The sequence below is a fragment of the Oncorhynchus keta genome, unplaced genomic scaffold, assembly GCF_023373465.1.
Source record: "Oncorhynchus keta strain PuntledgeMale-10-30-2019 unplaced genomic scaffold, Oket_V2 Un_scaffold_8670_pilon_pilon, whole genome shotgun sequence".
Taxonomy (NCBI): Eukaryota; Metazoa; Chordata; class Actinopteri; order Salmoniformes; family Salmonidae; genus Oncorhynchus; species Oncorhynchus keta.
In genome coordinates, this window is record NW_026291010.1 from 135,001 (window position 1) to 162,055 (window position 27,055).

At 46.4% G+C, this 27,055-nt stretch overlaps 1 protein-coding gene and 1 long non-coding RNA gene across 25 annotated transcripts in view; both read right to left on the reverse strand.

Moving 5' to 3' along the window:
* The window catches only part of vill (villin-like), a 95,918-nt gene that overhangs the window by 54,456 nt on the left and 14,407 nt on the right, over positions 1 to 27,055 (reverse strand). Inside the window, 5 exon segments of the mRNA XM_052517593.1 lie at positions 4,294 to 4,431; positions 9,741 to 9,787; positions 9,920 to 9,984; positions 16,572 to 16,765; positions 21,837 to 21,911. Of these exon segments, the coding sequence (XP_052373553.1) occupies positions 4,294 to 4,431; positions 9,741 to 9,787; positions 9,920 to 9,984; positions 16,572 to 16,765; positions 21,837 to 21,911 (519 nt within the window).
* On the reverse strand, positions 4,487 to 6,398 carry LOC127929613 (uncharacterized). Of its 24 annotated transcripts, XR_008135481.1 has the most exons (9): positions 6,351 to 6,398; positions 5,771 to 6,178; positions 5,463 to 5,702; positions 5,224 to 5,428; positions 5,019 to 5,154; positions 4,814 to 4,950; positions 4,678 to 4,779; positions 4,576 to 4,609; positions 4,487 to 4,541 (listed from the first exon to the last, which is right to left on the reverse strand). It is a non-coding gene; the product is annotated as an uncharacterized LOC127929613 (long non-coding RNA). The 24 variants fall into 24 exon arrangements; XR_008135497.1 differs by lacking the exon at positions 5,019 to 5,154 and having other exon boundaries at positions 4,814 to 4,915; positions 5,224 to 5,702; XR_008135482.1 differs by lacking the exon at positions 5,019 to 5,154 and having other exon boundaries at positions 4,882 to 4,984; positions 5,224 to 5,702.

Sequence of the window (27,055 nt, forward strand, 5' to 3'; positions counted from 1 at the left end):
GGTGGTCATCAAAGAAGAGCAGTCATTAAAGGGGCGGTCATCAATGAAGAAAAGTCATTAAAGGGGCGGTCATCAATGAAGAGCAGCATTAAAGGGGTGGTCATCAAAGAAGAGCAGTCATTAAAGGGGCGGTCATCAATGAAGAAAAGTCATTAAAGGGGCGGTCATCAATGAAGAAAAGTCATTAAAGGGGCGGTCATCAAAGAAGAACAGTCATTAAAGGGGCGGTCACCAAAGAAGAACAGTCATTAAAGGGGCGGTCATCAATGAAGAACAGTCATTAAAGGGGCGGTCATCAATGAAGAACAGTCATCAAAGAAGAACAGTCATTAAAGGGAAGGTTATATTTGAAGAACAGTCATTAAAGGGGCGGTCATCAAAGAAGAACAGTCATTAAAGGGAAGGTCATAAAAGAAGAACAGTCATTAAAGGGGCAGTCATCAATGAAGAACAGTCATTAAAGGGGCGGTCATCAATGAAGAAAAGTCATTAAAGGGGCGGTCATCAATGAAGAACAGTCAATAAAGGGGCAGTCATCAATGAAGAACAGTCATTAAAGGGGCAGTCATCAATGAAGAACAGTCAATAAAGGGGCAGTCATCAATGAAGAAAAGTCATTAAAGGGGCGGTCATCAATGAAGAACAGTCAATAAAGGGGCAGTCATCAATGAAGAACAGTCATTAAAGGGGCGGTCATCAATGAAGAACAGTCATTAAAGGGGCGGTCATCAATGAAGAAAAGTCATTAAAGGGGCGGTCATCAATGAAGAACAATCATTAAAGGGGCGGTCATCAATGAAGAAAAGTCATTAAAGGGGCGGTCATCAATGAAGAACAGTCATTAAAGGGGCGGTCATCAATGAAGAACAGTCATTAAAGGGGCGGTCATCAATGAAGAACAGTCAATAAAGGGGCAGTCATCAATGAAGAACAGTCATTAAAGGGGCGGTCATCAATGAAGAACAGTCATTAAAGGGGCGGTCATCAATGAAGAAAAGTCATTAAAGGGGCGGTCATCAATGAAGAACAATCATTACAGGGGCGGTCATCAATGAAGAAAAGTCATTAAAGGGGCGGTCATCAATGAAGAACAGTCATTAAAGGGGCAGTCATCAATGAAGAACAGTCATTAAAGGGGCGGTCATCAAAGAAGAACAGTCATTAAAGGGGCGGTCATCAAAGAAGAACAGTCATTAAAGGGGTGGTCATAAATGAAGAACAGTAATTAAAGGGGCGGTCATCAATGAAGAAAAGTCATTAAAGGGGCGGTCATCAAAGAAGAACAGTCATTAAAGAGGTGGTCATGAATGAAGAACAGTCATTAAAGGGGCGGTCATCAAAGAAGAACAGTCATTAAAGGGGCGGTCATCAAAGAAGAACAGTCATTAAAGGGGCGGTCATCAATGAAGAACAGTCATTAAAGGGGCGGTCATCAAAGAAGAACAGTCATTAAAGGGAAGGTCATATTTGAAGAACAGTCATTAAAGGGGCGGTCATCAAAGAAGCACAGTCATTAAAGGGAAGGTCATAAAAGAAGAACTGTCATTAAAGGGAAGGTCATCAATGAAGAACAGTTATTAAAGGGGCGGTCATCAATGAAGAACAGTCATTAAAGGGGCAGTCATCAAAGAAGAACAGTCATTAAAGGGGCGGTCATCAATGAAGAACAGTCATTAAAGTGTCGGTCATCAATGAAGAACAGTAATTAAAGGGAAGGTCATCAATGAAGAACAGTTATTAAAGGGGCAGTCATCAAAGAAGAACAGTCATTAAAGGGGCGGTCATCAATGAAGAACAGTCATTAGAGGGGCGGTCATCAAAGAAGAACAGTCATTAAAGGGAAGGTCATCAAAGAAGAACAGTCATTAAAGGGAAGGTCATCAATGAAGAACAGTCATTAAAGGAGCGGTCATCAAAGCAGAACAGTCATTAAAGGGGCGGTCATCAATGAAGAACAGTCATTAAAGGGGCGGTCATCAAAGAAGAACAGTCATTAAAGGGGCGGTCATCAATGAAGAAAAGTCATTAAAGGGGCGGGCATCAAAGAAGAACAGTCATTAAAGGGGGTGCATCAAAGAAGAACAGTCATTAAAGGGGCGGTCATCAAAGAAGAACAGTCATTAAAGGGGCGGTCATCAATGAAGAAATGTCATTAAAGGGGGGGTCATCAAAGAAGAACAGTCATTAAAGGGGCGGTCATCAAAGAAGAAAAGTCATTAAAGGGCCGGTCATCAATGAAGAAATGTCATTAAAGGGGGGTCATCAAAGAAGAACAGTCATTTGTTATATCTGGAGTACTTCTCCTGTCCTATTCGGTGTCCTGTGTGAATCTAAGTGTGCGTTCTCTAATTCTCTCCTTCTCTCTTTCTTTCTCTCTCTCGGAGGACCTGAGCCCTAGGACCATGTCCCAGGACTACCTGACATGAGGACTCCTTGCTGTCCCCAGTCCACCTGGCCATGCTCCTGCTCCAGTTTCAACTGACCTGAGCCCTAGGACCGTGCCCCAGGACTACCTGACATGAAGGCTCCTTGCTGTCCCCAGTCCACCTGACTGTGCTGCTGTTCCAGTTTCAACTGTTCTGCCTTATTATTATTCGACCATGCTGGTCATTTATGAACATTTGAACATCTTGGTCATGTTCTGTTATAATCTCTACCCGGCACAGCCAGAAGAGGACTGGCCACCCCACATAGCCCGGTTCCTCTCTAGGTTTCTTCCTAGGTTTTGGCCTTTCTAGGGAGTTTTTCCTAGCCACCGTGCTTTTACACCTGCATTGTTTGCTGTTTGGGGTTTTAGGCTGGGTTTCTGTACAGCACTTTGAGATATCAGCTGATGTACGAAGGGCTATATAAATAAATTTGATTTGATTTGATTTGATTAAAGGGGCGGTCATCAATGAAGAAAAGTCATTAAAGGGCCGGTCATCAATGAAGAAAAGTCATTAAAGGGGCGGCCATCAATTAAGAACAGTCATTAAAGGGGCGGTCATCAATTAAGAACAGTCATTAAAGGGGGGGGCCATCAATTAAGAACAGTCATTAAAGGGGCGGTCATCAAAGAAGAACAGTCATTAAAGGGGGGGCATCAAAGAAGAACAGTCATTAAAGGGGCGGTCATCAAAGAAGAACAGTCATTAAAGGGGCGGTCATCAAAGAAGAACAGTCATTAAAGGGGCGGTCATCAATGAAGAACAGTCATTAAAGAGGTGGTCATCAATGAAGAACAGTCATTAAAGGGGCGGTCATCAAAGAAGAACAGTCATTAAAGGGGCGGTCATCAATGAAGAACAGTCATTAGAGGGGCGGTCATCAATGAAGAACAGTCATTTAAGGGGAGGTCATCAATGAAGAACAGTCATTAAAGGGGCGGTCATCAAAGAAGAACCGTCATTAAAGGGAAGGTCATATTTGAAGAACAGTCATTAAAGGGGCGGTCATCAAAGAAGAACAGTCATTAAAGGGAAGGTCATCAAAGAAGAACAGTCATTAAAGGGAAGGTCATAAATGAAGAACAGTTATTAAAGGGGCGGTCATCAATGAAGAAAAGTCATTAAAGGGGCGGTCATCAATGAAGAACAGTCATTAAAGGGGAGGTCATCAATGAAGAAAAGTCATTAAAGGGCCGGTCATCAATGAAGAAAAGTCATTAAAGGGGCGGCCATCAATTAAGAACAGTCATTAAAGGGGCGGTCATCAATTAAGAACAGTCATTAAAGGGGGGGGCCATCAATTAAGAACAGTCATTAAAGGGGCAGTCATCAAAGAAGAACAGTCATTAAAGGGCCGGTCATCAATGAAGAAAAGTCATTAAAGGGGCGGCCATCAATGAAGAACAGTCATTAAAGGGAAGGTCATCAATGAAGAACAGTCATTAAAGGGGCGGCCATCAATGAAGAACAGTCATTAAAGGGAAGGTCATCAATGAAGAACAGTCATTTGATCATCATTATCATGATGGTAGACTAAACACACGGCCGTGGTGTTCACTAGGACTACCTGAAGTTTCTCCCTCCTGTTGCTCTGAGGGTCAGAGTCAGGGGTTAGGAGTTAAGGGTTCAAATCAAATCAAATGTATTTGTCACATACACATGGTTAGCAGATGTTAATGTGAGTGTAGCGAAAGGTTTAGGTTCAGGGTTAGAGGTGTTCACTAGGACTACCTGAAGTTTCTCTCTCCTGTTGCTCTGAGGGTTAGGGTTAGAGGACGGGGGTTTGGTGATGAGGTTAAAAGTTCAGAGTTAGGGTAAGGGGTTTAGGGATAGAGGTCGGGGGTCGGGGGTCAGGATTAGGTACCTTGAGTTTCTCACTCCGGTTGCTCTGAGGGCCATTCCACTGAACTATGACCTTCCCCATGTCCAGAAGGAAGACGTCTCCACTGTTGAAGCTACTCCACGACACCTCCACCTGGAAACACAACACACACTCAGAACACTGCTCACCTGAAACCCAACACACACTCAGAACACTGCTCACCTGAAACCCAATACACACTCAGAACACTGCTCACCTGAAACCCAATACACACTCAGAACACTGCTCACCTGAAACACAATACACACTCAGAATACTGCTCACCTGAAACCCAATACACACTCAGAATACTGCTCACCTGAAACCCAATACACACTCAGAACACTGCTCACCTGAAACCCAATACACACTCAGAATACTAATCACCTGAAACCCAATACACACTCAGAACACTGCTCACCTGAAACCCAATACACACTCAGAACACTGCTCACCTGAAACCCAATACACACTCAGAATACTGCTCACCTGAAACCCAATACACACTCAGAACACTGCTCACCTGAAACCCAATACACACTCAGAATACTAATCACCTGAAACCCAATACACACTCAGAATACTAATCACCTGAAACCCAATACACACTCAGAATACTGCTCACCTGGAAACCCAATACACACTCAGAATACTAATCACCTGAAACCCAATACACACTCAGAATACTGCTCACCTGGAACCCAATACACACTCAGAACACTGCTCACCTGAAACCCAATACACACTCAGAACACTGCTCACCTGAAACCCAATACACACTCAGAATACTGCTCACCTGAAACCCAATACACACTCAGAATACTGCTCACCTGAAACCCAATACACACTCAGAATACTGCTCACCTGAAACACAATACACACTCAGAATACTGCTCACCTGGAAACCCAATACACACTCAGAATACTAATCACCTGAAACCCAATACACACTCAGAATACTGCTCACCTGAAACCCAATACACACTCAGAATACTGCTCACCTGAAACCCAATACACACTCAGAATACTGCTCACCTGAAACCCAATACACACTCAGAATACTGCTCACCTGAAACCCAATACACACTCAGAATACTGCTCACCTGGAAACCCAATACACACTCAGAATACTAATCACCTGAAACCCAATACACACTCAGAACACTGCTCACCTGAAACCCAATACACACTCAGAATACTGCTCACCTGAAACCCAATACACACTCAGAATACTGCTCACCTGGAAACCCAATACACACTCAGAATACTAATCACCTGAAACCCAATACACACTCAGAATACTGCTCACCTGGAAACCCAATACACACTCAGAATACTAATCACCTGAAACCCAATACACACTCAGAATACTGCTCACCTGAAACCCAATACACACTCAGAACACTGCTCACCTGAAACCCAATACACACTCAGAATACTAGTCACCTGAAACCCAATACACACTCAGAACACTGATCACCTGAAACCCAATACACACTCAGAATACTAATCACCTGAAACCCAATACACACTCAGAACACTGCTCACCTGAAACCCAATACACACTCAGAATACTAATCACCTGAAACCCAATACACACTCAGAACACTGCTCACCTGAAACCCAATACACACTCAGAACACTGCTCACCTGAAACCCAATACACACTCAGAATACTAATCACCTGAAACCCAATACACACTCAGAACACTGCTCACCTGAAACCCAATACACACTCAGAACACTGCTCACCTGAAACCCAATACACACTCAGAATACTAATCACCTGAAACCCAATACACACTCAGAACACTGCTCACCTGAAACCCAATACACACTCAGAACACTGCTCACCTGAAACCCAATACACACTCAGAACACTGCTCACCTGAAACACAATACACACTCAGAACACTGCTCACCTGGAAACCCAATACACACTCAGAACACTGCTCACCTGGAAACACAATACACACTCAGAACACTGCTCACCTGAAACACAATACACACTCAGAACACTGCTCACCTGAAACACAATACACACTCAGAACACTGCTCACCTGGAAACACAATACACACTCAGAACACTGCTCACCTGGAAACACAATACACACTCAGAATACTGCTCACCTGGAAACACAATACACACTCAGAACACTGCTCACCTGAAGGGACAATACACACTCAGAGGGACTGCTCACCTGGAAACACAATGACACTCAGAACACTGCTCAGGCTGGAAGGACACAATACAGGGACTGGGGCAGAACTGAGGCTGCTCACCTGGAAACACAATGGGTCAGAACACTGCATTCTTCCCCCAGGGAAAGACAGGACTGAGGTTGGGTAGGACCCAGTGTGGATGACTGAGGCTGTGTTAGAGGGACTGAGGCTGGGTTAGGCTGTGCTAGGGACTGAGGCTGGGTTAGAGAGACTGAGGCTGGGTTAGAGGGACTGAGGCTGTGCTAGATGGACTGAGGCTGGGTTAGAGGGACTGAGGCTATGTTAGAGGGACTGGGGCTGGGTTAGAGAGACTGAGGCTGTGCTAGATGGACTGAGGCTGGGTTAGAGGCACTGAGGCTGTGTTAGAGGAATGAGGCTGGGTTAGAGAGACTGAGGTTGGGTTAGAGGGACTGAGGCTGGGTTAGAGGGACTGAGGCTGTGTTAGAGGGACTGAGGCTGGGTTAGAGACTGAGGCTGTGCTAGATGGACTGAGGCTGGGTTAGAGGGACTGAGGCTGGGTTAGAGGGACTGAGGCTGTGTTAGATGGACTGAGGCTGGGTTAGAGGGACTGAGGCTATGTTAGAGGGGCTGGGGCTGGGTTAGAGAGACTGAGGCTGTGCTAGATGGACTGAGGCTGGGTTAGAGGCACTGAGGCTGTGTTAGAGGGAATGAGGCTGGGTTAGAGAGACTGAGGTTGGGTTAGAGGGGACTGAGGCTGGGTTAGAGGACTGAGGCTGTGTTAGAGGGGACTGAGGCTGGGTTAGAGAGACTGAGGCTGTGCTAGATGGACTGAGGCTGGGTTAGAGGGACTGAGGCTGGGTTAGAGGGACTGAGGCTGTGCTAGATGGACTGAGGCTGGGTTAGAGGGACTGAGGCTATGTTAGAGGGACTGGGGCTGGATTAGAGGACTGAGGCTGTGCTAGATGGACTGAGGCTGGGTTAGAGGCACTGAGGCTGTGTTAGAGGGAATGAGGCTGGGTTAGAGAGACTGAGGTTGGGTTAGAGGGACTGAGGCTGGGTTAGAGGGAGACTGAAAGTGGGTTAGTTAGAGGACTGAGGCTGGGTTAGAGGGACTGAGGCTGTGTTAGAGGGACTGAGGCTGGGTTAGAGAGACTGAGGCTGTGCTAGATGGACTGAGGCTGGGTTAGAGGGACTGAGGCTGTGTTAGAGGGACTGAGGCTGGGTTAGAGAGACTGAGGCTGTGCTAGATGGACTGAGGCTGGGTTAGAGGGACTGAGGCTGGGTTAGAGGGACTGAGGCTGTGCTAGATGGACTGAGGCTGGGTTAGAGGGACTGAGGCTGTGTTAGAGGGACTGAGGCTGGGTTAGAGAGACTGAGGCTGTGCTAGATGGACTGAGGCTGGGTTAGAGGGACTGAGGCTGTGTTAGAGGGACTGAGGCTGGGTTAGAGAGACTGAGGTTGGGTTAGAGGGACTGAGGCTGGGTTAGAGAGACTGAGGCTGGGTTAGAGAGACTGAGGCTGGGTTAGAGGGACTGAGGCTGGGTTAGAGGGACTGAGACTGGGTTAGAGGGACTGAGGCTGTGTTAGAGGGACTGAGGCTGGGTTAGAGGGACTGAGGCTGTGTTAGAGGGACTGAGGCTGGGTTAGAGGGACTGAGGCTGGGCTAGAGGGACTGAGGCTGGGTTAGAAGCATTGAGGCTGGGTTAGAGGGACTGAGGCTGGGTTAGAAGGATTGAGGCTGGGTTAGAGGGACTGAGGCTGGGTTAGAGGGACTGAGGCTGTGTTAGAGGGACTGAGGCTGGGTTAGAGGGACTGAGGCTGGGTTAGAGGGACTGAGGCTGGGTTAGAGGGACTGAGGCTGGGTTAGAGGGACTGAGGCTGGGTTAGAGGGACTGAGGCTGGGTTAGAGGGACTGAGGCTGGGTTAGAGGGACTGAGGCTGGGTTAGAGGGACTGAGGCTGGGTTAGAGGGACTGAGGCTGGGTTAGAAGCATTGAGGCTGGGTTAGAGGGACTGAGGCTGGGTTAGAAGGCTGGGTTAGAGGGACTGAGGCTGGGTTAGAGGGACTGAGGCTGGGTTAGAGGGACTGAGGCTGGGTTAGAGGGACTGAGGCTGGGTTAGAGGGACTGAGGCTGGGTTAGAGGGACTGAGGCTGGGTTAGAGGACTGAGGTTGGGTTAGAGGGACTGAGGCTGGGTTAGAGGGACTGAGGCTGGGTTAGAGGGACTGAGGCTGGGTTAGAGGGACTGAGGCTGGGTTAGAGGGACTGAGGCTGGGTTAGAGGACTGAGGCTGGGTTAGAGGGACTGAAGTTGGGTTAGAGGGACTGAGGCTGGGTTAGAGGGACTGAGGCTGGGTTAGAGGGACTGAGGCTGGGTTAGAGGGACTGAGGCTGGGTTAGAGGGACTGAGGCTGGGTTAGAGGGACTGAGGCTGGGTTAGAGGGACTGAGGTTGGGTTAGAGGGACTGAGGCTGGGTTAGAGGCATTGAGGCTGGGTTAGAGGGACTGAGGCTGGGTTAGAGGGACTGAGGCTGGGTTAGAGGGACTGAGGCTGGGTTAGAGGGACTGAGGTTGGGTTAGAGGGACTGAGGCTGGGTTAGAGGGACTGAGGTTGGGTTAGAGGGACTGAGGCTGGGTTAGAGGGACTGAGGCTGGGTTAGAGGGACTGAGGCTGGGTTAGAGGGACTGAGGTTGGGTTAGAGGGACTGAGGTTGGGTTAGAGGGACTGAGGCTGGGTTAGAGGGACTGAGGCTGGGTTAGAGGGACTGAGGCTGGGTTAGAGGGACTGAGGCTGGGTTAGAGGGACTGAGGCTGGGTTAGAGGGACTGAGGCTGGGTTAGAGGACTGAGGCTGGGTTAGAGGGACTGAGGCTGGGTTAGAGGGACTGAGGCTGGGTTAGAGGGACTGAGGCTGGGTTAGAGGGACTGAGGCTGGGTTAGAGGGACTGAGGCTGGGTTAGAGGGACTGAGGCTATGTTAGAGGGACTGAGGCTGGGTTAGAGGGACTGAGGCTGGGTTAGAGGGACTGAGGCTATGTTAGAGGGACTGAGGCTGGGCTAGAGGACTGAGGCTGGGTTAGAGGGACTGAGGCTGGGTTAGAAGCATTGAGGCTGGGTTAGAAGGACTGAGGCTGGGTTAGAGGGACTGAGGCTGGGTTAGAGGACTGAGGCTGGGTTAGAGGACTGAGGCTGGGTTAGAGGACTGAGGCTGGGTTAGAAGCACTGAGGCTGGGTTAGAGGGACTTCTGCGTACCTGGGCTGTAGAGGGACGGTGACATGCTTCCTTCCTTTAATGTGCAGACAGCTGGGTTAGAGGACTGAGGCTGGTACACAGTTGGACTGAGGCGAGGGACTGAGGCTGGGAAGGGACTGAGGCTCCACACCAGGCTGGGTTATAGCTGATGGAGAGGGACAGGCTGGGTTAGCACTGAGGCTGGGGAGAGGGATACCTCTGAGGACAGGACAGGGGTTAGTCAGGTCGACATGACGGGACTCCACACCACCCTTCTTATAGCTGATGGAGAGGACAGGGGTTAGTCAGGGAGAGATATGAGGAGAGGACAGGGGTTAGTCAGGTCGGGATATGAGGAGAGGACAGGGGTTAGTCAGGGAGAGATATGAGGAGAGGACAGGGGTTAGTCAGGTAGAGATATGAGGAGAGGACAGGGGTTAGTAGCCGTCTGTGTTACAGTCATATTTCACCAGGGGAATTCCTTCGTTGCATCTGTTTTTCTCTTGCTGTGAGATTCCTCTCACCTGGATTCCCAAGTCCACAGGTGTCCAAGTTAAAAAAGAGGGATATGATATCCAACAGTACCGTAGGCCTCCTTCATGATCATATCTTCTGACCATATTGATGTTAGTCTACAATAACACAGACCCCAAAGCAAATCAGGGGGTGAAAAATAGGTGTATTCAAAGAGGAAAAATCATAGATCTTATGCTGAGAGCTAGACTTTTATTCTCCCCTGTCCTCAGTGATTCTCTCCACAGAACAAAGTGACAGGATGAACTTTATAACCCAGCCCTATCCTGTGGTTGACCAATTAGAATTCCTCTCAATAAAACTGGGCCAATGGCCAAACAACAAGTATCCTGTTTCAGGCTCAATGCCTAGACAAATTCCTCCCATGCCTCTGACCCATGTAATCTCCATAGACAAAACATTGGCAGTAGAACGTCCCATGCTGAAGAGCTCAGTGACTTTCAAAGTGGCACCATAAAGAGGATGCCACCTACCTTTGCAACAGTTCATCAAATTTATTGTGAAGTCAAAATGTGGAAACGTCTAGGAGTAACAGCGGAGTGGTAGGCCACACAAGCTCATGGAACGGTACCGCCGAGTGGTAGGCCACACAAGCTCATGGATCGGTACCGCCGAGTGGTAGGCCACACAAGCTCATGGATCGGTACCGCCGAGTGCTGAAGCGCATAGCAGGTAAACATGTACTTGATTTCAGCATTCACTACCGAGTTCCAAGCTGCCTCTGGAAGCAATGTTAGCACAATAACTGCTCGTCAGGATGTTCATGAAATGGGTTCAAATGGCCAAGCAGCCGCACACAAGCCTGAGATCACCATGCGCAATGCCAGGTGTTAATACATAGTGCCAACTGTAAAGTTTGGTGGAGGAGGAATAATGGTCTGGGTCTGTTTTTCATGGTTTGGGCCCCTTAGTTCCAGTGAAGGGAAATCTCAACGCTACAGCACACAATGACATTCTAGATGATTCTGTGCTTCCAGCTTTGTGGCAAAAGTTTTGGGAAGGCCCTTTCCTGTTTCAGCATGACAACGCCCCCGTGCACAAAGTGATGTCCATACAGAAATGGTTTGTCGAGATCGGTGTGGAAAATCTGGACTGGCCTGCTCAGAGACCTGACCTCAACCCCATCGAGCACGTTAGGGATGAATTGGAATGCTGACTGCGAGCCAGGCCTAATCGGCCAACATCAGTGTTCGACCTCGCTAATGCTCTTGTAACTGAATGGAAGCAAGTCCCTGCAGCACTGTTACAAAATCAAGTGGAAAGCAGTCCCAGAAGAATGGCTGTTATAGCAGCAAAAGGGGGACCAACTACATATTAATGTCCATGATTTTGGAATGAGATGTTCGACGAGCACTTTTGGCCATGTAGTGTATATGGTTCTGAATATAACAATTTTGTCACTAAAGCAGAACCTTCTGAAAAAGGTTATAGATTCAGGTAAGATTTTGAGGTTCTATTTGGAACTAACGGGGTTCATTGGGCCCCTTAACTCCAGAGGGATGATGACAGCATGATTGTTTCCAGCAAACAGACTTTTTGTGGATAAAAGGCTGTGCGTGATGACGTAGAGAAAGAAAGAAATACAAGTTAAATGGGTTTCCATCGCATTTTCAACTCTACTGATGGTTTTGTCACAAAATGTTGCGTTATATAACAAGTTGGCCCACTCTGTTCTTGGCAGATACGCTCTCGTCAACAGCTCACACAGTGCCTTCGGAAAGTATTCAGACCCTTTGACTTTTTCCACATTTTGTTACGTTACAGCCATATTCTAAAATGATGAAATACCCCAAAAATCAATCTACCCCATAATGACAAAGAGAAACAAAGAGAAAACACGTTAAATGTATTTAAAAGGCCTCCCGGGTGGCGCAGTAGTCTAAGGCACTGCATCGTAGTGCTAGATGTGTTACCAGAGACTCTGGGTTCAAGAGATCCTGGTTAGAGTCCAGGCTCTGTCACAGCCGGCCGCGACCGGGAGGTCCATGGGGCGATGCACAATTGGCCTAGCGTCTTCCGGGTTAGGGAGGGTTTGGCCGGTAGGGATGTCCTTGTCTCATCACGCACTAGCGACTCCTGTGGCGGGCCAGGTCGCAGTGCACGCTGACCAGATCGTATGGTGTTTCCTCCGACACATTGGTGCGGCTGGCTTCCGGGTTGGATGCTCTCTGTGTTAAGAAGCAGTGCGGCTTGGTTGGGTTGTGTTTCAGATGCATGGCTCCATGGCTCTCGACCTTCGTCTTTCTCGAGCCCGTACGGGAGTTGTAGCGATGAGACAGGACAATAACTACTAACAATTGGATACTATGAAATTGGGGAGAAAAAGGGGGTAAAAATATATTTTTTAAATAAAATAATAAAAAACAGAAAAACCTTATTTACAGTATTCAGACCCTTTGCTATGAGATTCAAAATTGAGCATCCTGTTTCCATTGATCATCCTTAAGATGTTTCTAGAACTTAATTGGAGTCCACCTGTGGTGAATTCAATTGTTTGGACATGATTTGAAAAGGCACACATCGGTCTATATAAATGTCCCACACTTGACATTGCATGTCAGAGCAAAAACCTACCCTTGAGGTCGAAGGAATTGTCCGTAGAACTCCGTGACAGAATTGTGTCGAGGCAAAGATCTGGAGAAGGGTATTAAACATTTCTGCAGCATTGAAGGTCCCCAAGAAAACAGGGACCTCCATCATTCTTAAATGGGAGAAGTTTGGAACCACCAAGACTCTTCCTAGAGCTGTCCTCCCTGCCACACTCAGCAATCGGGGGAGAAGGGCCTTTGTCAGGGAGGTGACCAAGAACCTGATGGTCACTCTGGTAGAACTCCAGAGTTCCTCTGTGGAGATGGGAGAACCTTCCAGAAGGACAACCATTTCTGCAGCACTCCACCAATCAGGCCTTTATGGATTGAGTGGCCAGACGGAAGCCACTCCTCAGTAAAAGACACATGACAGCCTGCTTGGAGTTGGCCAAAAGGCACCTAAAGGACTCTCAGAACATTAGAAACAAAAGTCTCTGGTCTAATTAAACAAGAATAAACTCTTTGGCCTGAATGCCAAGCATCGTGTCTGGAGGAAATCTGCCACCATCCCTACGGTGAAGCATGCTGAGGGGATATTTTTCAGTGGCAGAGACTAGGAGACAAGTCAGGATTGAGGGAAAGATGAATGGAGAAAAGTACAGAGAGATCCTTGATGAAAACCTGCTCCTGAGCGCTCAGGACAGACTGGGGCAGAGGTTCACCTTCCAACAGGACAACGACCCAAAGCACTCAGGCAAGACACAGGAGTGGCTTCAGGACAACGACCCTAAGCACACAGCCAAGACAACGTAGGAGTGGCTTCGGGACAACGACCCTTAGCACACAGCCAAGACAACGTAGGAGTGGCTTCAGGACAACGACCCTAAGCACACAGCCAAGACAACGTAGGAGTGGCTTCGGGACAATTCTCTGAATGTCCTTTAGTGGCCCAGCCAGAGCCCGGACTTGAACCCGATCGAACATCTCTGGAGAGACCTGAAAATAGCTGTGCAGCGACGCTCCCCATCCAACCCGACAGAGCTTGAGAGGATCTGCAGAGAAGAATGGGAGAAACTCCACAAATACAGGTGTGTCAAGGTTGTAACGTCATACCCAAGAAGACTCGAGGCTGTAATCGCTGCCAAAGATGCTTCCACAAAGTAGTGAGTAAAGGGTCTGAATACTTATATAAATGTGATATATACCATTTATAAAAACCTGTTTTTGCTTTGTCATTATGGGGTATAGTGTGTAGATTGATGAGGAAAAACAACAATTTTATACATTTTAGAATAAGGCTGTAACGTAACAAAACGTGTGACTGTCTTCTATGACATTACTATGAATATCAATATTATGAGCATCAATATTCAATATTCATGTTACCAGAATAAGAGCCTTATTGGAAAGTAGCATAACGTTGATCGCCTTGCACATTCACCACGCTGTGAGGTGGATTTCATCTACAGCCTTAATAAACTGCTTTCCCGGGTCGTAGTAGGAGGATTTCATCTACAGCCTTAATAAACTGCTTTCCCGGGTCGTAGTAGGAGGATTTCATCTACAGCCTTAATAAACTGCTTTCCCGGGTCGTAGTAGGAGGATTTCATCTACAGCCTTAATAAACTGCTTTCCCGGGTCGTAGTAGGAGGATTTCATCTACAGCCTTAATAAACTGCTTTCCCGGGTCGTAGTAGGAGGATTTCATCTACAGCCTTAATAAAATGCTTTCCCGGGTCGTAGTAGGAGGATTTCATCTACAGCCTTAATAAACTGCTTTCCCGGGTCGTAGTAGGAGGATTTCATCTACAGCCTTAATAAACTGCTTTCCCGGGTCGTAGTAGGAGGAGCCACATAACGTATCGCGTGATTCCAAGTTTACTTTCATTTGACGGTTATTATATCAATATTTGCACATAATGGAGTTGCCATTTCACCGCATAATCAATTCACACGACACAAAAACATCCCACCATGTCGAACAAACAAATTGTCTGTAGGCATTTATAAAATTGTATGACCATTTCTAAAATTGTATTGACATTTCATATTTCCTTTATTTATCCACTGTTCTTCAACAACAGATCTTCAACAACTCTGGCCGGCTGTGACATTTTTAATGTGAAATGGTTGGATGGAAACCTGCTTAGTGTAAAGGAACCTATGAGCCCCAAACCCAAATGAATGGAAGATGAAGGCAGCAAGCAGGGAGTTGATGTAAATGGATATTAAATATACAAAATAAATCCACAAATCCTCATATTCTAAAATCAAAAGATATCTCTAACAGGTTGTGACAAACACGGGAGAGTACCTGCACCAGGCGGAGGTGACCAGACCATAGTCATTTGTGTTGGCTCTTGGGGACTGCTCACAGGTGTTTACAGTCGTTAGTGGACCAGCATTGGAGCAAGGTACACTGCTTGGGTCACCGGGATTCTAGTCCTATGATGTGTTTGATATGAACTTCCCCTCTGTGCCCCAGCATGGGAATTCCTACAGACCACAGTGTATCAGCTGCCAAGGAACAGAATACCACACAGACTGTTCAGTCTTTGTTCCACTGAACAATAGTGGATATAAATCTATTATTGTATGTAGTGGGAGAAGTGACAGGAGGAAGCACAGCCCTCCCTACAGCTGACGTGTTCCTGCCAATTAATGGATGAGCCATAAGTGTCTCATTCCAATGCTATTATGCTCTTAAGGCACTATTTATAGCTCTGTTAAATGGACTTTTAGTTTGTTTTTCTAATGCATTTGCTTTTTGCCTACAGTATGGTTTATGGCTCGTCTTTAGTTCAACTACTGAGGCGCGTTCTGGTACTGCTTTCATTCTATCACAACAATTATTTTAAATACAAATTTTATATTTAGGGGATCGTGAAAAGCGCTTTATGAACCAAATACAGTTATTAAGTAATGAGTCATTAGTCCATGTCCTTAGTAGATCGACCTTCAAATATAATATTTTACAATTGTTCTGTGTAACAATGTTTTAACTCAACCCAAATGTGGACAGTTATGTTGGCAAGACAGTATGATGTCACCTTAAATAGCAGACAGTGTGTTAAGACTCTCTCACACATTTATCTCAGATTGCACATCAAGTTCAGCTGAGGCTTTAGTCTGATGTTTGGACTGTTCGATTCATGAAATAATATAAATCAATTCTAATAATCAATCCTACCTCATGAAATCTTATCTTGTGAAATAATACATATTCTGAAAAGAGAGCTCCGCTGTGAGTTTGTCACTGTTATAAGGCATTTAATGGGGCGGTAGGGTAGCCTAGTGGTTAGAGCGTTGGACCAACTAGCGTTGGACTAGTAACCGGATGGTTGTGAGTTCAAACCCCCGAGCAGACAAGGTACAAATCTGTCGTTCTGCCCCTGAACAGGCAGTTAACCCACTTTTCCTAGGCCGTCATTGAAAATAAGAATTTGTTCTTAACTGACTTGCCTGGTTAAATAAAGGTTAAATTAAAAATGTATTGTTTAGTGTGGTGGCTTCACTGGCAGCTACAGAAATGGTTTGAGTTTTGCCTCACCAAGACATGCTGAAATCGCAACTGAGTATGAATGTGCCTGCGTGTTATGTGTGTATGAGCAAATTAAGTGTGTGTTTTGGAGTGTGAGTGTGTGTGAGTGTGTGTGTAGAGTCCGGGTGTGTGTGTGTGTGTGTGTGTGTGTGTGTGTGTGTGTGTGTGTGTGTGTGTGTGTGTGTGTGTGTGTGTGTGTGTGTGTGTGTGTGTGTGTGTGTGTGTGTGTGTGTGTGTGTATTATTTCCATTCACTTGGTCACTCACATGAGTCCGTTCCTGAAGTAGCTCCTGAACTTGGAGGACTCTGCGGCCTGTACCTCCCTGTGCTGGACAGGACTGCCTCCCAGGAACTCATCCAGCTGAGTCACTAAGATGGCCGCCGCTCCCTGCTCATCCTGAGAGGAGGAGTTACCAATCCAGTAGTGGACGTCCATGGAGTTACTGGAGCCCTGACTCCTCTGGACACACACACGTACCAGTCAGAAGTGTGGACACACCTAATCATTATAGGGTTTTTATTTATTTTACTATATTCTACAATGTAGAATAATAGTGAAGACATCAAAATGACGAAATAAAACATATGGAATCATGTAGGTACCAAAAAAGTGTTAAACAAATACATTTGACAATGTTTAAATTAGCCACACCCCTTTGCCTTGATGACAACTTTGCACACTCTCGGCATTGACTGGTGCTGTATATAGTATTTACATATTGTATCCTGTTACACACACATACCTGTACATGACAAAGATACACATCGTTGAAATTGTATACTGCACACACACATATGCCATATGGGTAATTCTTGAGGCGTCATTCTTCAATTGCGGTGGTAAATGCTGTCTTTGGCACCATGTAAAAACATCATGTAAAAACACTTTAAAATTACAAAAATATATTATAAAAATTAAAAAATTTAAAATTATAAAATAACATATTATATTTAACTGTGACTTTATAGGAAAGCCTACTGTATATAAGTCCTTTATACTGTAAAACATATATTGATATGGATTATATAAACTACTGGGAGATAGCATGTTGGTGAAGTGTAGAGGACCATCCCCTGGTTGTGTGATTCCTGAAAGGTGTACGTCGTCTCAGACCACCTAACGACACCTGCCTCTGATTGAGAACCATACTAGGACGAACCCAGAAACCAAACATAGAAAAACAAACATAGACTGCCCACCCCAACTCACGCCCTGACCATATAAACAAAGACAAAACAAAGGAACTAAGGACAGAACGTGACACCCATCCCCTGGTTGTGTGATTCCTGAAAGGTGTACGTCGTCTCAGACCAGTCTCTAAAACTATTGCGTCCACATGGGACATGGCACTGGTTTTGGAGGCACTGTGTGCCCCCTTTGATCCTCTGGAATCAGTGGATCTGCATAGCCTCTTCTACAAAACCTCCCTGCCCATGCCATTGGCCTCGGTTAAATGTGTTGGGGACCTCCACACATTATCCAGTACTCAGTTTGCACCGAAGGTCATGGCTATGATCCTACAGGTCTCTTTTCGCAACCTTTTGCTTCTGAAGAGCAACAGAGATTACATGTCCTGTGTCAGGTGCTTTACGTTCAACAGACCAAGGATGTCCGGCTCTGTGAATAGTCTGGTTACCACGGTTACCTAGTTGAGCTGGCGGCAGGGTGCTCCCTAAGCAGTGTTTCATCCACTGGCATATAGCAGCAAGGGGCATGGTTACCTAGTTGAGCTGGCGGCAGGGTGCTCCCTAAGCAGTGTTTCATCCACTGGCATATGCGTTACCTAGTTGAGCTGGTGGCAGGGTGCTCCCTAACAGTGTTTCATCCACTGGCATATAGCGCAAGGGGCATGGTTACCTAGTTGAGCTGGCGGCAGGGTGCTCCCTAGGCAGTGTTTCATTGGCATATAGCAGTAAGGGACATGGTTACCTAGTTGAGCTGGCGGCAGGGTGCTCCCTAAGCAGTGTTTCATCACTGGCATATAGCAGTAAGGGACATGGTTACCTAGTTGAGCTGGCGGCAGGGTGCTTTTAAGCAGTGTTTCATCCACTGGCATATAGCAGCAAGGGGCATGGTTACCTAGTTGACAGGGTGCCTAAGCAGTGTTTCATCCACTGGCATATAGCGCAAGGGGCATGGTTACCTAGTTGAGCTGGTGGCAGGGTGCTCCTAAGCAGTGTTTCATCCACTGGCATATAGCAGCAAGGGGCATGGTTACCTAGTTGACAGGGTGCTCCCTAAGCAGTGTTTCATCCACTGGCATTTACGCATTTACCTAGTTGAGCTTGCGCAGTGTTTCATCCACTGGCATATAGCGCATGGTTACCTAGTTGAGCTGGCTTTACAGTGTTTCATCACTGGTTCAAGGGGCAGTTACCTAGTTGAGGAGGGTGCTCCTAAGCAGTGTTTCATCCACTGGCATATAGCAGCAAGGGGCATGGTTACCTAGTTGAGCTGGCGGCAGGGTGCTCCCTAAGCAGTGTTTCATCCACTGGCATATAGCAGTAAGGGGCATGGTTACCTAGTTGAGCTGGCGGCAGGGTGCTCCCTAAGCAGTGTTTCATCCACTGGCATATAGCAGTAAGGGGCATGGTTACCTAGTTGAGCTGGCGGCAGGGTGCTCCCTAAGCAGTGTTTCATCCACTGGCATATAGCAGTAAGGGACATGGTTACCTAGCGGTGTACGCTCCAACTCCGCCAGGGTCTGACAGCATCTTGAGTGTTGTTTAAAGGGTTGACTATAGGAGACATTTTTGCTGCAGCGAGTTGGGCATCACCACACACTGTTGTGAGGTTTCATCACTTGGATGACACTGCTCCCAGTGTATCCCGTAGCGTGCTTATGGCTCTGACAGGGGAAAGTCTCCAGGCAGCGCACCGTGTGTACAATACCCAGGTCTGGGTGGTCTGCCATGGGCTGTTTTCATTTAGTATCTATTTGGGGAGTGATTATATTTTCCCATAGTATGTTGTACCGAAGTTGACTGACTGAAATAGAAAGTAACGCTATGACTATAACTGCTGTTCCCTGAAGGAGGGAAACAAGGAACTCGGAAAGATTAGCTAACGTTACGGCTTTAGCTAATGGGGATCCTAATAAAATGCACGAAAACTCCCTCGTTTGGCTTCCGGCACCTGTTCCTGGGCGTGGTGAAGAGTGGGCTTGGTGAAGAGTGGGCTTGGTGAAGAGTGGGCTTGGTGAAGAGTGGGCTTGGTGAAGAGTGGTATTAAATTGAAGGACTGAATCCAAGCCTCACACTTATCAACTGTGGAAGGCGAGGATTCCAGGGATTTCTTTGGCCTCTTGTCAGGAGTGAATGTAAATCCTTCAACAGGAAGTGGCGAGAGTGCGACTCCCCCATAGTATGTTGTACCTTCCCTCCTTCAGGGAACAGTAGTTACAGTCATAACGTTGCATTTTCTGTCATTGGTGTTACCACCTTGAAAATCACTGATTTCAAATATGCAGTATACAAGGACCAGTATACAAGGACCACTCGGGGGAGGAGTGAGTCTATGTTAAATGATCTAAATGATTAGATAATCACACCCTTTTAGTTGTGTCCACATCTAAAGTTTCACTTGGTGTTAGTCAGGGAAAAAACATTGTGAGCAAAATTATTAATTTCATTACTTTACTAAATATGTTTTACAAAATGGATGACCTTAGTGTTGCCTCCATTTCAGGAAATACTCATGTACCTAAAATGTCGAATTAGTGTCACTACTCCTATTTGTGTCACAATGTTATCATAATGATACAAATTATTTAAAGTCATTAAGCTTTCAAATTGTTTCTTTAGAATGGAAAGATATACCCAAATACATTACAATTCATAACAACTGTTCAAAATGCCATGACCAAATGCCACCGTAATTCAGGAACGACCCGTAGAAAGTCTAGAGGCTCCCCACTCATTCACTGTAATTCAAGAACGACCCATAGATAATGTCTACAGGGTACCAGGCTAGAGGCTCCCCACACATTCACTGCAATTCAGGAACGACCCATATATAATGTCTACAGGGTACCAGGCTAGAGGCTCCCCACACATTCACTGTAATTCAAGAACGACCCATAGATAATGTCTACAGGGTACCAGGCTAGAGGCTCCCCACACATTCACTGTAATTCAGGAACGACCCTTAGAAAGTCTACAGGGTACCAGGCTAGAGGGTCCCCACACATCACTGCAATTCAGGAACGACCCATATATAATGTCTACAGGGTACCAGGCTAGAGGCTCCCCACACATTCACTGTAATTCAAGAACGACCCATAGATCATTTCTACAGGGTACCAGGCTAGAGGCTCAGAGGACAATGTAGCAATACTCACATAGAGGACAATGTAGCAATACTCACATAGAGGACAATGTAGCAATACTCACATAGAGGACAATGTAGCAATACTCACAGAGAGGACAATGTAGCAATACTCACATAGAGGACAATGTAGCAATACTCACACAGAGGACAATGTAGCAATACTCACATAGAGGACAATGTAGCAATACTCACAGAGAGGACAATGTAGCAATACTCACATAGAGGACAATGTAGCAATACTCACATAGAGGACAATGTAGCAATACTCACATAGAGGACAATGTAGCAATACTCACATAGAGGACAATGTAGCAATACTCACATAGAGGACAATGTAGCAATACTCACATAGAGGACAATGTAGCAATACTCACATAGAGGACAATGTAGCAATACTCACATAGAGGACAATGTAGCAATACTCACATAGAGGACAATGTAGCAATACTCACATAGAGGACAATGTAGCAATACTCACATAGAGGACAATGTAGCAATACTCACATAGAGGACAATGTAGCAATACTCACATAGAGGACAATGTAGCAATACTCACATAGAGGACAATGTAGCAATACTCACATAGAGGACAATGTAGCAATACTCACAGAGAGGACAATGTAGCAATACTCACATAGAGGACAATGTAGCAATACTCACATAGAGGACAATGTAGCAATACTCACATAGAGGACAATGTAGCAATACTCACATAGAGGACAATGTAGCAATACTCACATAGAGGACAATGTAGCAATACTCACAGAGGGCAAAAGCAATACTCACATAGAGGACAATGTAGCAATACTCACATAGAGGACAATGTACAATCTCACATAGAGGACAATGTAGCAATACTTAGAGGACAAAGCAATACTCACATAAGGACAATGTAGCAATTTAGAGGACAATGTAGCAATACTCACATAGAGGACAATGCAGCAATACTCACATAGAGGACAATGTAGAACACCAGAGGACAAACAATACTCACATAGAGGACAATGTCCAATACTCACATAGAGGACAATGTAGCAATACTCACATAGAGGACAATGTAGCAATACTCACATAGAGGACAATGTAGCAATACTCACATAGAGGACAATGTAGCAATACTCACAGAGAGGACAATGTAGCAATACTCACATAGAGGACAATGTAGCAATACTCACAGAGAGGACAATGTAGCAATACTCACATAGAGGACAATGTAGCAATCTCCCTCAAAGAAGTTTCCAAAAGCTTGGTCCGGTACAGGAACCATCTTCATGTTCTTAAAAACAACAAGATACTTTCAGAATATTATATTTCAATAACAGCGTGACAGAACACCAAGAAAACTGTCACAAAAGTCCCATCTCAGCATTGGATCTGAGACTAAGTGTAATATACCCAGTGGAGACCAGCTATATAACCCAGTGGAGACTGCTGTATAACCCAGTGGAGACTGTTGTATAACCCAGTGGAGACCAGCTGTATAACCCAAGGGAGACCAGATGTATAACCCAGTGGAGACCAGCTGTATAACCCAGTGGAGACTGTTGTATAACCCAGTGGAGACCAGATGTATAACCCAGTGAAGACTGTTGTATAACCCAGTGGAGACCAGCTGTATAACGCAGTGGAGACTGCTATATAACCCAGTGGAGACCAGCTGTATAACCCAGTGGAGACTGCTATATAACCCAGTGGAGACCAGCTGTATAACCCAGTGGAGACCAGCTGTATAACCCAGTGGAGACTGCTATATAACCCAGTGGAGACCAGATGTATAACCCAGTGGAGACCAGCTGTATAACCCAGTGGAGACTGCTATATAACCCAGTGGAGACCAGCTATATAACCCAGTGGAGACCAGCTGTATAACCCAGTGGAGACTGCTATATAACCCAGTGGAGACCAGCTGTATAACCCAGTGGAGACCAGCTGTATAACCCAGTGGAGACTGCTATATAACCCAGTGGAGACCAGATGTATAACCCAGTGGAGACCAGCTATATAACCCAGTGGAGACCAGCTGTATAACCCAGTGGAGACCAGCTGTATAACCCAGTGGAGACTGTTGTATAACCCAGTGGAGACTGTTGTATAACCCAGTGGAGACCAGCTGTATAACCCAGTGGAGACAGCTATATAACCCAGTGGAGACCAGATGTATAACCCAGTGGAGACTGTTGTATAACCCAGTGGAGACTGTTGTATAACCCAGTGGAGACCAGCTGTATAACCCAGTGGAGACCAGCTGTATAACCCAGTGGAGACTGTTGTATAACCCAGTGGAGACTGTTGTATAACCCAGTGGAGACCAGCTGTATAACCCAGTGGAGACCAGATGTATAACCCAGTGGAGACTGTTGTATAACCCAGTGGAGACTGTTGTATAACCCAGTGGAGACTGTTGTATAACCCAGTGGAGACCAGCTGTATAACCCAGTGGAGACTGCTGTATAACCCAGTGGAGACCAGCTATATAACCCAGTGGAGACCAGCTATATAACCCAGTGGAGACCAGATGTATAACCCAGTGGAGACCAGCTGTATAACCCAGTGAAGACTGTTGTATAACCCAGTGGAGACTGCTGTATAACCCAGTGGAGACTGTTGTATAACCCAGTGGAGACCAGCTATATAACCCAGTGGAGACCAGCTATATAACCCAGTGGAGACCAGTTGTATAACCCAGTGGAGACTGTTGTATAACCCAGTGGAGACCAGTTGTATAACCCAGTGGAGACCAGCTATATAACCCAGTGGAGACTGTTGTATAACCCAGTGGAGACCAGCTGTATAACCCAGTGGAGACCAGCTGTATAACCCAGTGGAGACTGTTGTATAACCCAGTGGAGACCAGCTATATAACCCAGTGGAGACCAGCTATATAACCCAGTGGAGACCAGCTGTATAACCCAGTGGAGACTGTTGTATAACCCAGTGGAGACCAGCTATATAACCCAGTGGAGACCAGCTGTATAACCCAGTGGAGACTGTTGTATAACCCAGTGGAGACCAGCTATATAACCCAGTGGAGACCAGCTATATAACCCAGTGGAGACCAGCTATATAACCCAGTGGAGACCAGCTGTATAACCCAGTGGAGACCAGCTGTATAACCCAGTGGAGACTGTTGTATAACCCAGTGGAGACCAGCTATATAACCCAGTGGAGACTGTTGTATAACCCAGTGGAGACCAGCTGTATAACCCAGTGGAGACTGCTGTATAACCCAGTGGAGACCAGCTGTATAACCCAGTGGAGACTGTTGTATAACCCAGTGGAGACCAGCTGTATAACCCAGTGGAGACTGTTGTATAACCCAGTGGAGACCAGCTGTATAACCCAGTGGAGACTGTTGTATAACCCAGTGGAGACCAGCTGTATAACCCAGTGGAGACTGTTGTATAACCCAGTGGAGACCAGCTATATAACCCAGTGGAGACCAGCTATATAACCCAGTGGAGACCAGCTATATAACCCAGTGGAGACCAGCTATATAACCCAGTGGAGACTGTTGTATAACCCAGTGGAGACTGTTGTATAACCCAGTGGAGACCAGCTATATAACCCAGTGGAGACCAGCTATATAACCCAGTGGAGACCAGCTGTATAACCCAGTGGAGACCAGCTGTATAACCCAGTGGAGACCAGCTGTATAACCCAGTGGAGACCAGCTATATAACCCAGTGGAGACCAGCTATATAACCCAGTGGAGACCAGCTGTATAACCCAGTGGAGACCAGCTGTATAACCCAGTGGAGACTGCTGTATAACCCAGTGGAGACCAGATGTATAACCCACTGGAGACCAGCTATATAACCCAGTGGAGACCAGCTATATAACCCAGTGGAGACCAGCTATATAACCCAGTGGAGACTGTTGTATAACCCAGTGGAGACTGTTGTATAACCCAGTGGAGACCAGCTGTATAACCCAGTGGAGACCAGCTATATAACCCAGTGGAGACTGCTGTATAAACCAGTGGAGACTGCTGTATAACCCAGTGGAGACTGTTGTATAACCCAGTGGAGACCAGATGTATAACCCAGTGGAGACTGCTATATAACCCAGTGGAGACCAGATGTATAACCCAGTGGAGACCAGCTGTATAACCCAGTGGAGACCAGCTATATAACCCAGTGGAGACCAGATGTATAACCCAGTGGAGATCAGATGTATAACCCAGTGGAGACTGTTGTATAACCCAGTGGAGACCAGCTGTATAACCCAGTGGAGACTGTTGTATAACCCAGTGGAGACTGTTGTATAACCCAGTGGAGACCAGCTATATAACCCATTGGAGACTGTTGTATAACCCAGTGGAGACTGTTGTATAACCCAGTGGAGACCAGCTATATAACCCAGTGGAGACTGTTGTATAACCCAGTGGAGACTGTTGTATAACCCAGTGGAGACCAGCTATATAACCCAGTGGAGACTGTTGTATAACCCAGTGGAGACCAGATGTATAACCCAGTGGAGACTGTTGTATAACCCAGTGGAGACCAGCTATATAACCCAGTGGAGACTGTTGTATAACCCAGTGGAGACCAGATGTATAACCCAGTGGAGACCAGCTATATAACCCAGTGGAGACCAGCTGTATAACCCAGTGGAGACTGTTGTATAACCCAGTGGAGACTGTTGTATAACCCAGTGGAGACCAGCTATATAACCCAGTGGAGACTGTTGTATAACCCAGTGGAGACCAGCTATATAACCCAGTGGAGACTGTTGTATAACCCAGTGGAGACCAGATGTATAACCCAGTGGAGACTGTTGTATAACCCAGTGGAGACTGTTGTATAACCCAGTGGAGACCAGCTGTATAACCCAGTGGAGACTGTTGTATAACCCAGTGGAGACCAGCTGTATAACCCAGTGGAGACCAGCTGTATAACCCAGTGGAGACTGTTGTATAACCCAGTGGAGACCAGCTATATAACCCAGTGGAGACTGTTGTATAACCCAGTGGAGACCAGCTATATAACCCAGTGGAGACTGTTGTATAACCCAGTGGAGACCAGATGTATAACCCAGTGGAGACTGTTGTATAACCCAGTGGAGACTGTTGTATAACCCAGTGGAGACCAGCTGTATAACCCAGTGGAGACTGTTGTATAACCCAGTGGAGACTGTTGTATAACCCAGTGGAGACCAGCTGTATAACCCAGTGGAGACTGTTGTATAACCCAGTGGAGACCAGCTGTATAACCCAGTGGAGACCAGCTGTATAACCCAGTGGAGACTGTTGTATAACCCAGTGGAGACCAGCTATATAACCCAGTGGAGACTGTTGTATAACCCAGTGGAGACCAGATGTATAACCCAGTGGAGACTGTTGTATAACCCAGTGGAGACTGTTGTATAACCCAGTGGAGACCAGCTGTATAACCCAGTGGAGACTGTTGTATAACCCAGTGGAGACCAGCTGTATAACCCAGTGGAGACCAGCTGTATAACCCAGTGGAGACTGCTGTATAACCCAGTGGAGACCAGCTATATAACCCAGTGGAGACTGTTGTATAACCCAGTGGAGACCAGCTATATAACCCAGTGGAGACTGTTGTATAACCCAGTGGAGACCAGATGTATAACCCAGTGGAGACTGTTGTATAACCCAGTGGAGACTGTTGTATAACCCAGTGGAGACCAGCTGTATAACCCAGTGGAGACTGTTGTATAACCCAGTGGAGACTGTTGTATAACCCAGTGGAGACCAGCTGTATAACCCAGTGGAGACTGTTGTATAACCCAGTGGAGACCAGCTGTATAACCCAGTGGAGACCAGCTGTATAACCCAGTGGAGACTGTTGTATAACCCAGTGGAGACCAGCTGTATAACCCAGTGGAGACTGCTGTATAACCCAGTGGAGACCAGCTGTATAACCCAGTGGAGACTGTTGTATAACCCAGTGGAGACCAGATGTATAACCCAGTGGAGACTGTTGTATAACCCAGTGGAGACCAGCTGTATAACCCAGTGGAGACTGTTGTATAACCCAGTGGAGACCAGATGTATAACCCAGTGGAGACCAGCTGTATAACCCAGTGGAGACCAGCTGTATAACCCAGTGGAGACCAGCTATATAACCCAGTGGAGACTGTTGTATAACCCAGTGGAGACCAGATGTATAACCCAGTGGAGACTGTTGTATAACCCAGTGGAGACCAGATGTATAACCCAGTGGAGACTGTTGTATAACCCAGTGGAGACCAGATGTATAACCCAGTGGAGACCAGCTATATAACCCAGTGGAGACTGTTGTATAACCCAGTGGAGACCAGATGTATAACCCAGTGGAGACTGTTGTATAACCCAGTGGAGACCAGCTGTATAACCCAGTGGAGACCAGCTGTATAACCCAGTGGAGACTGTTGTATAACCCAGTGGAGACCAGCTATATAACCCAGTGGAGACTG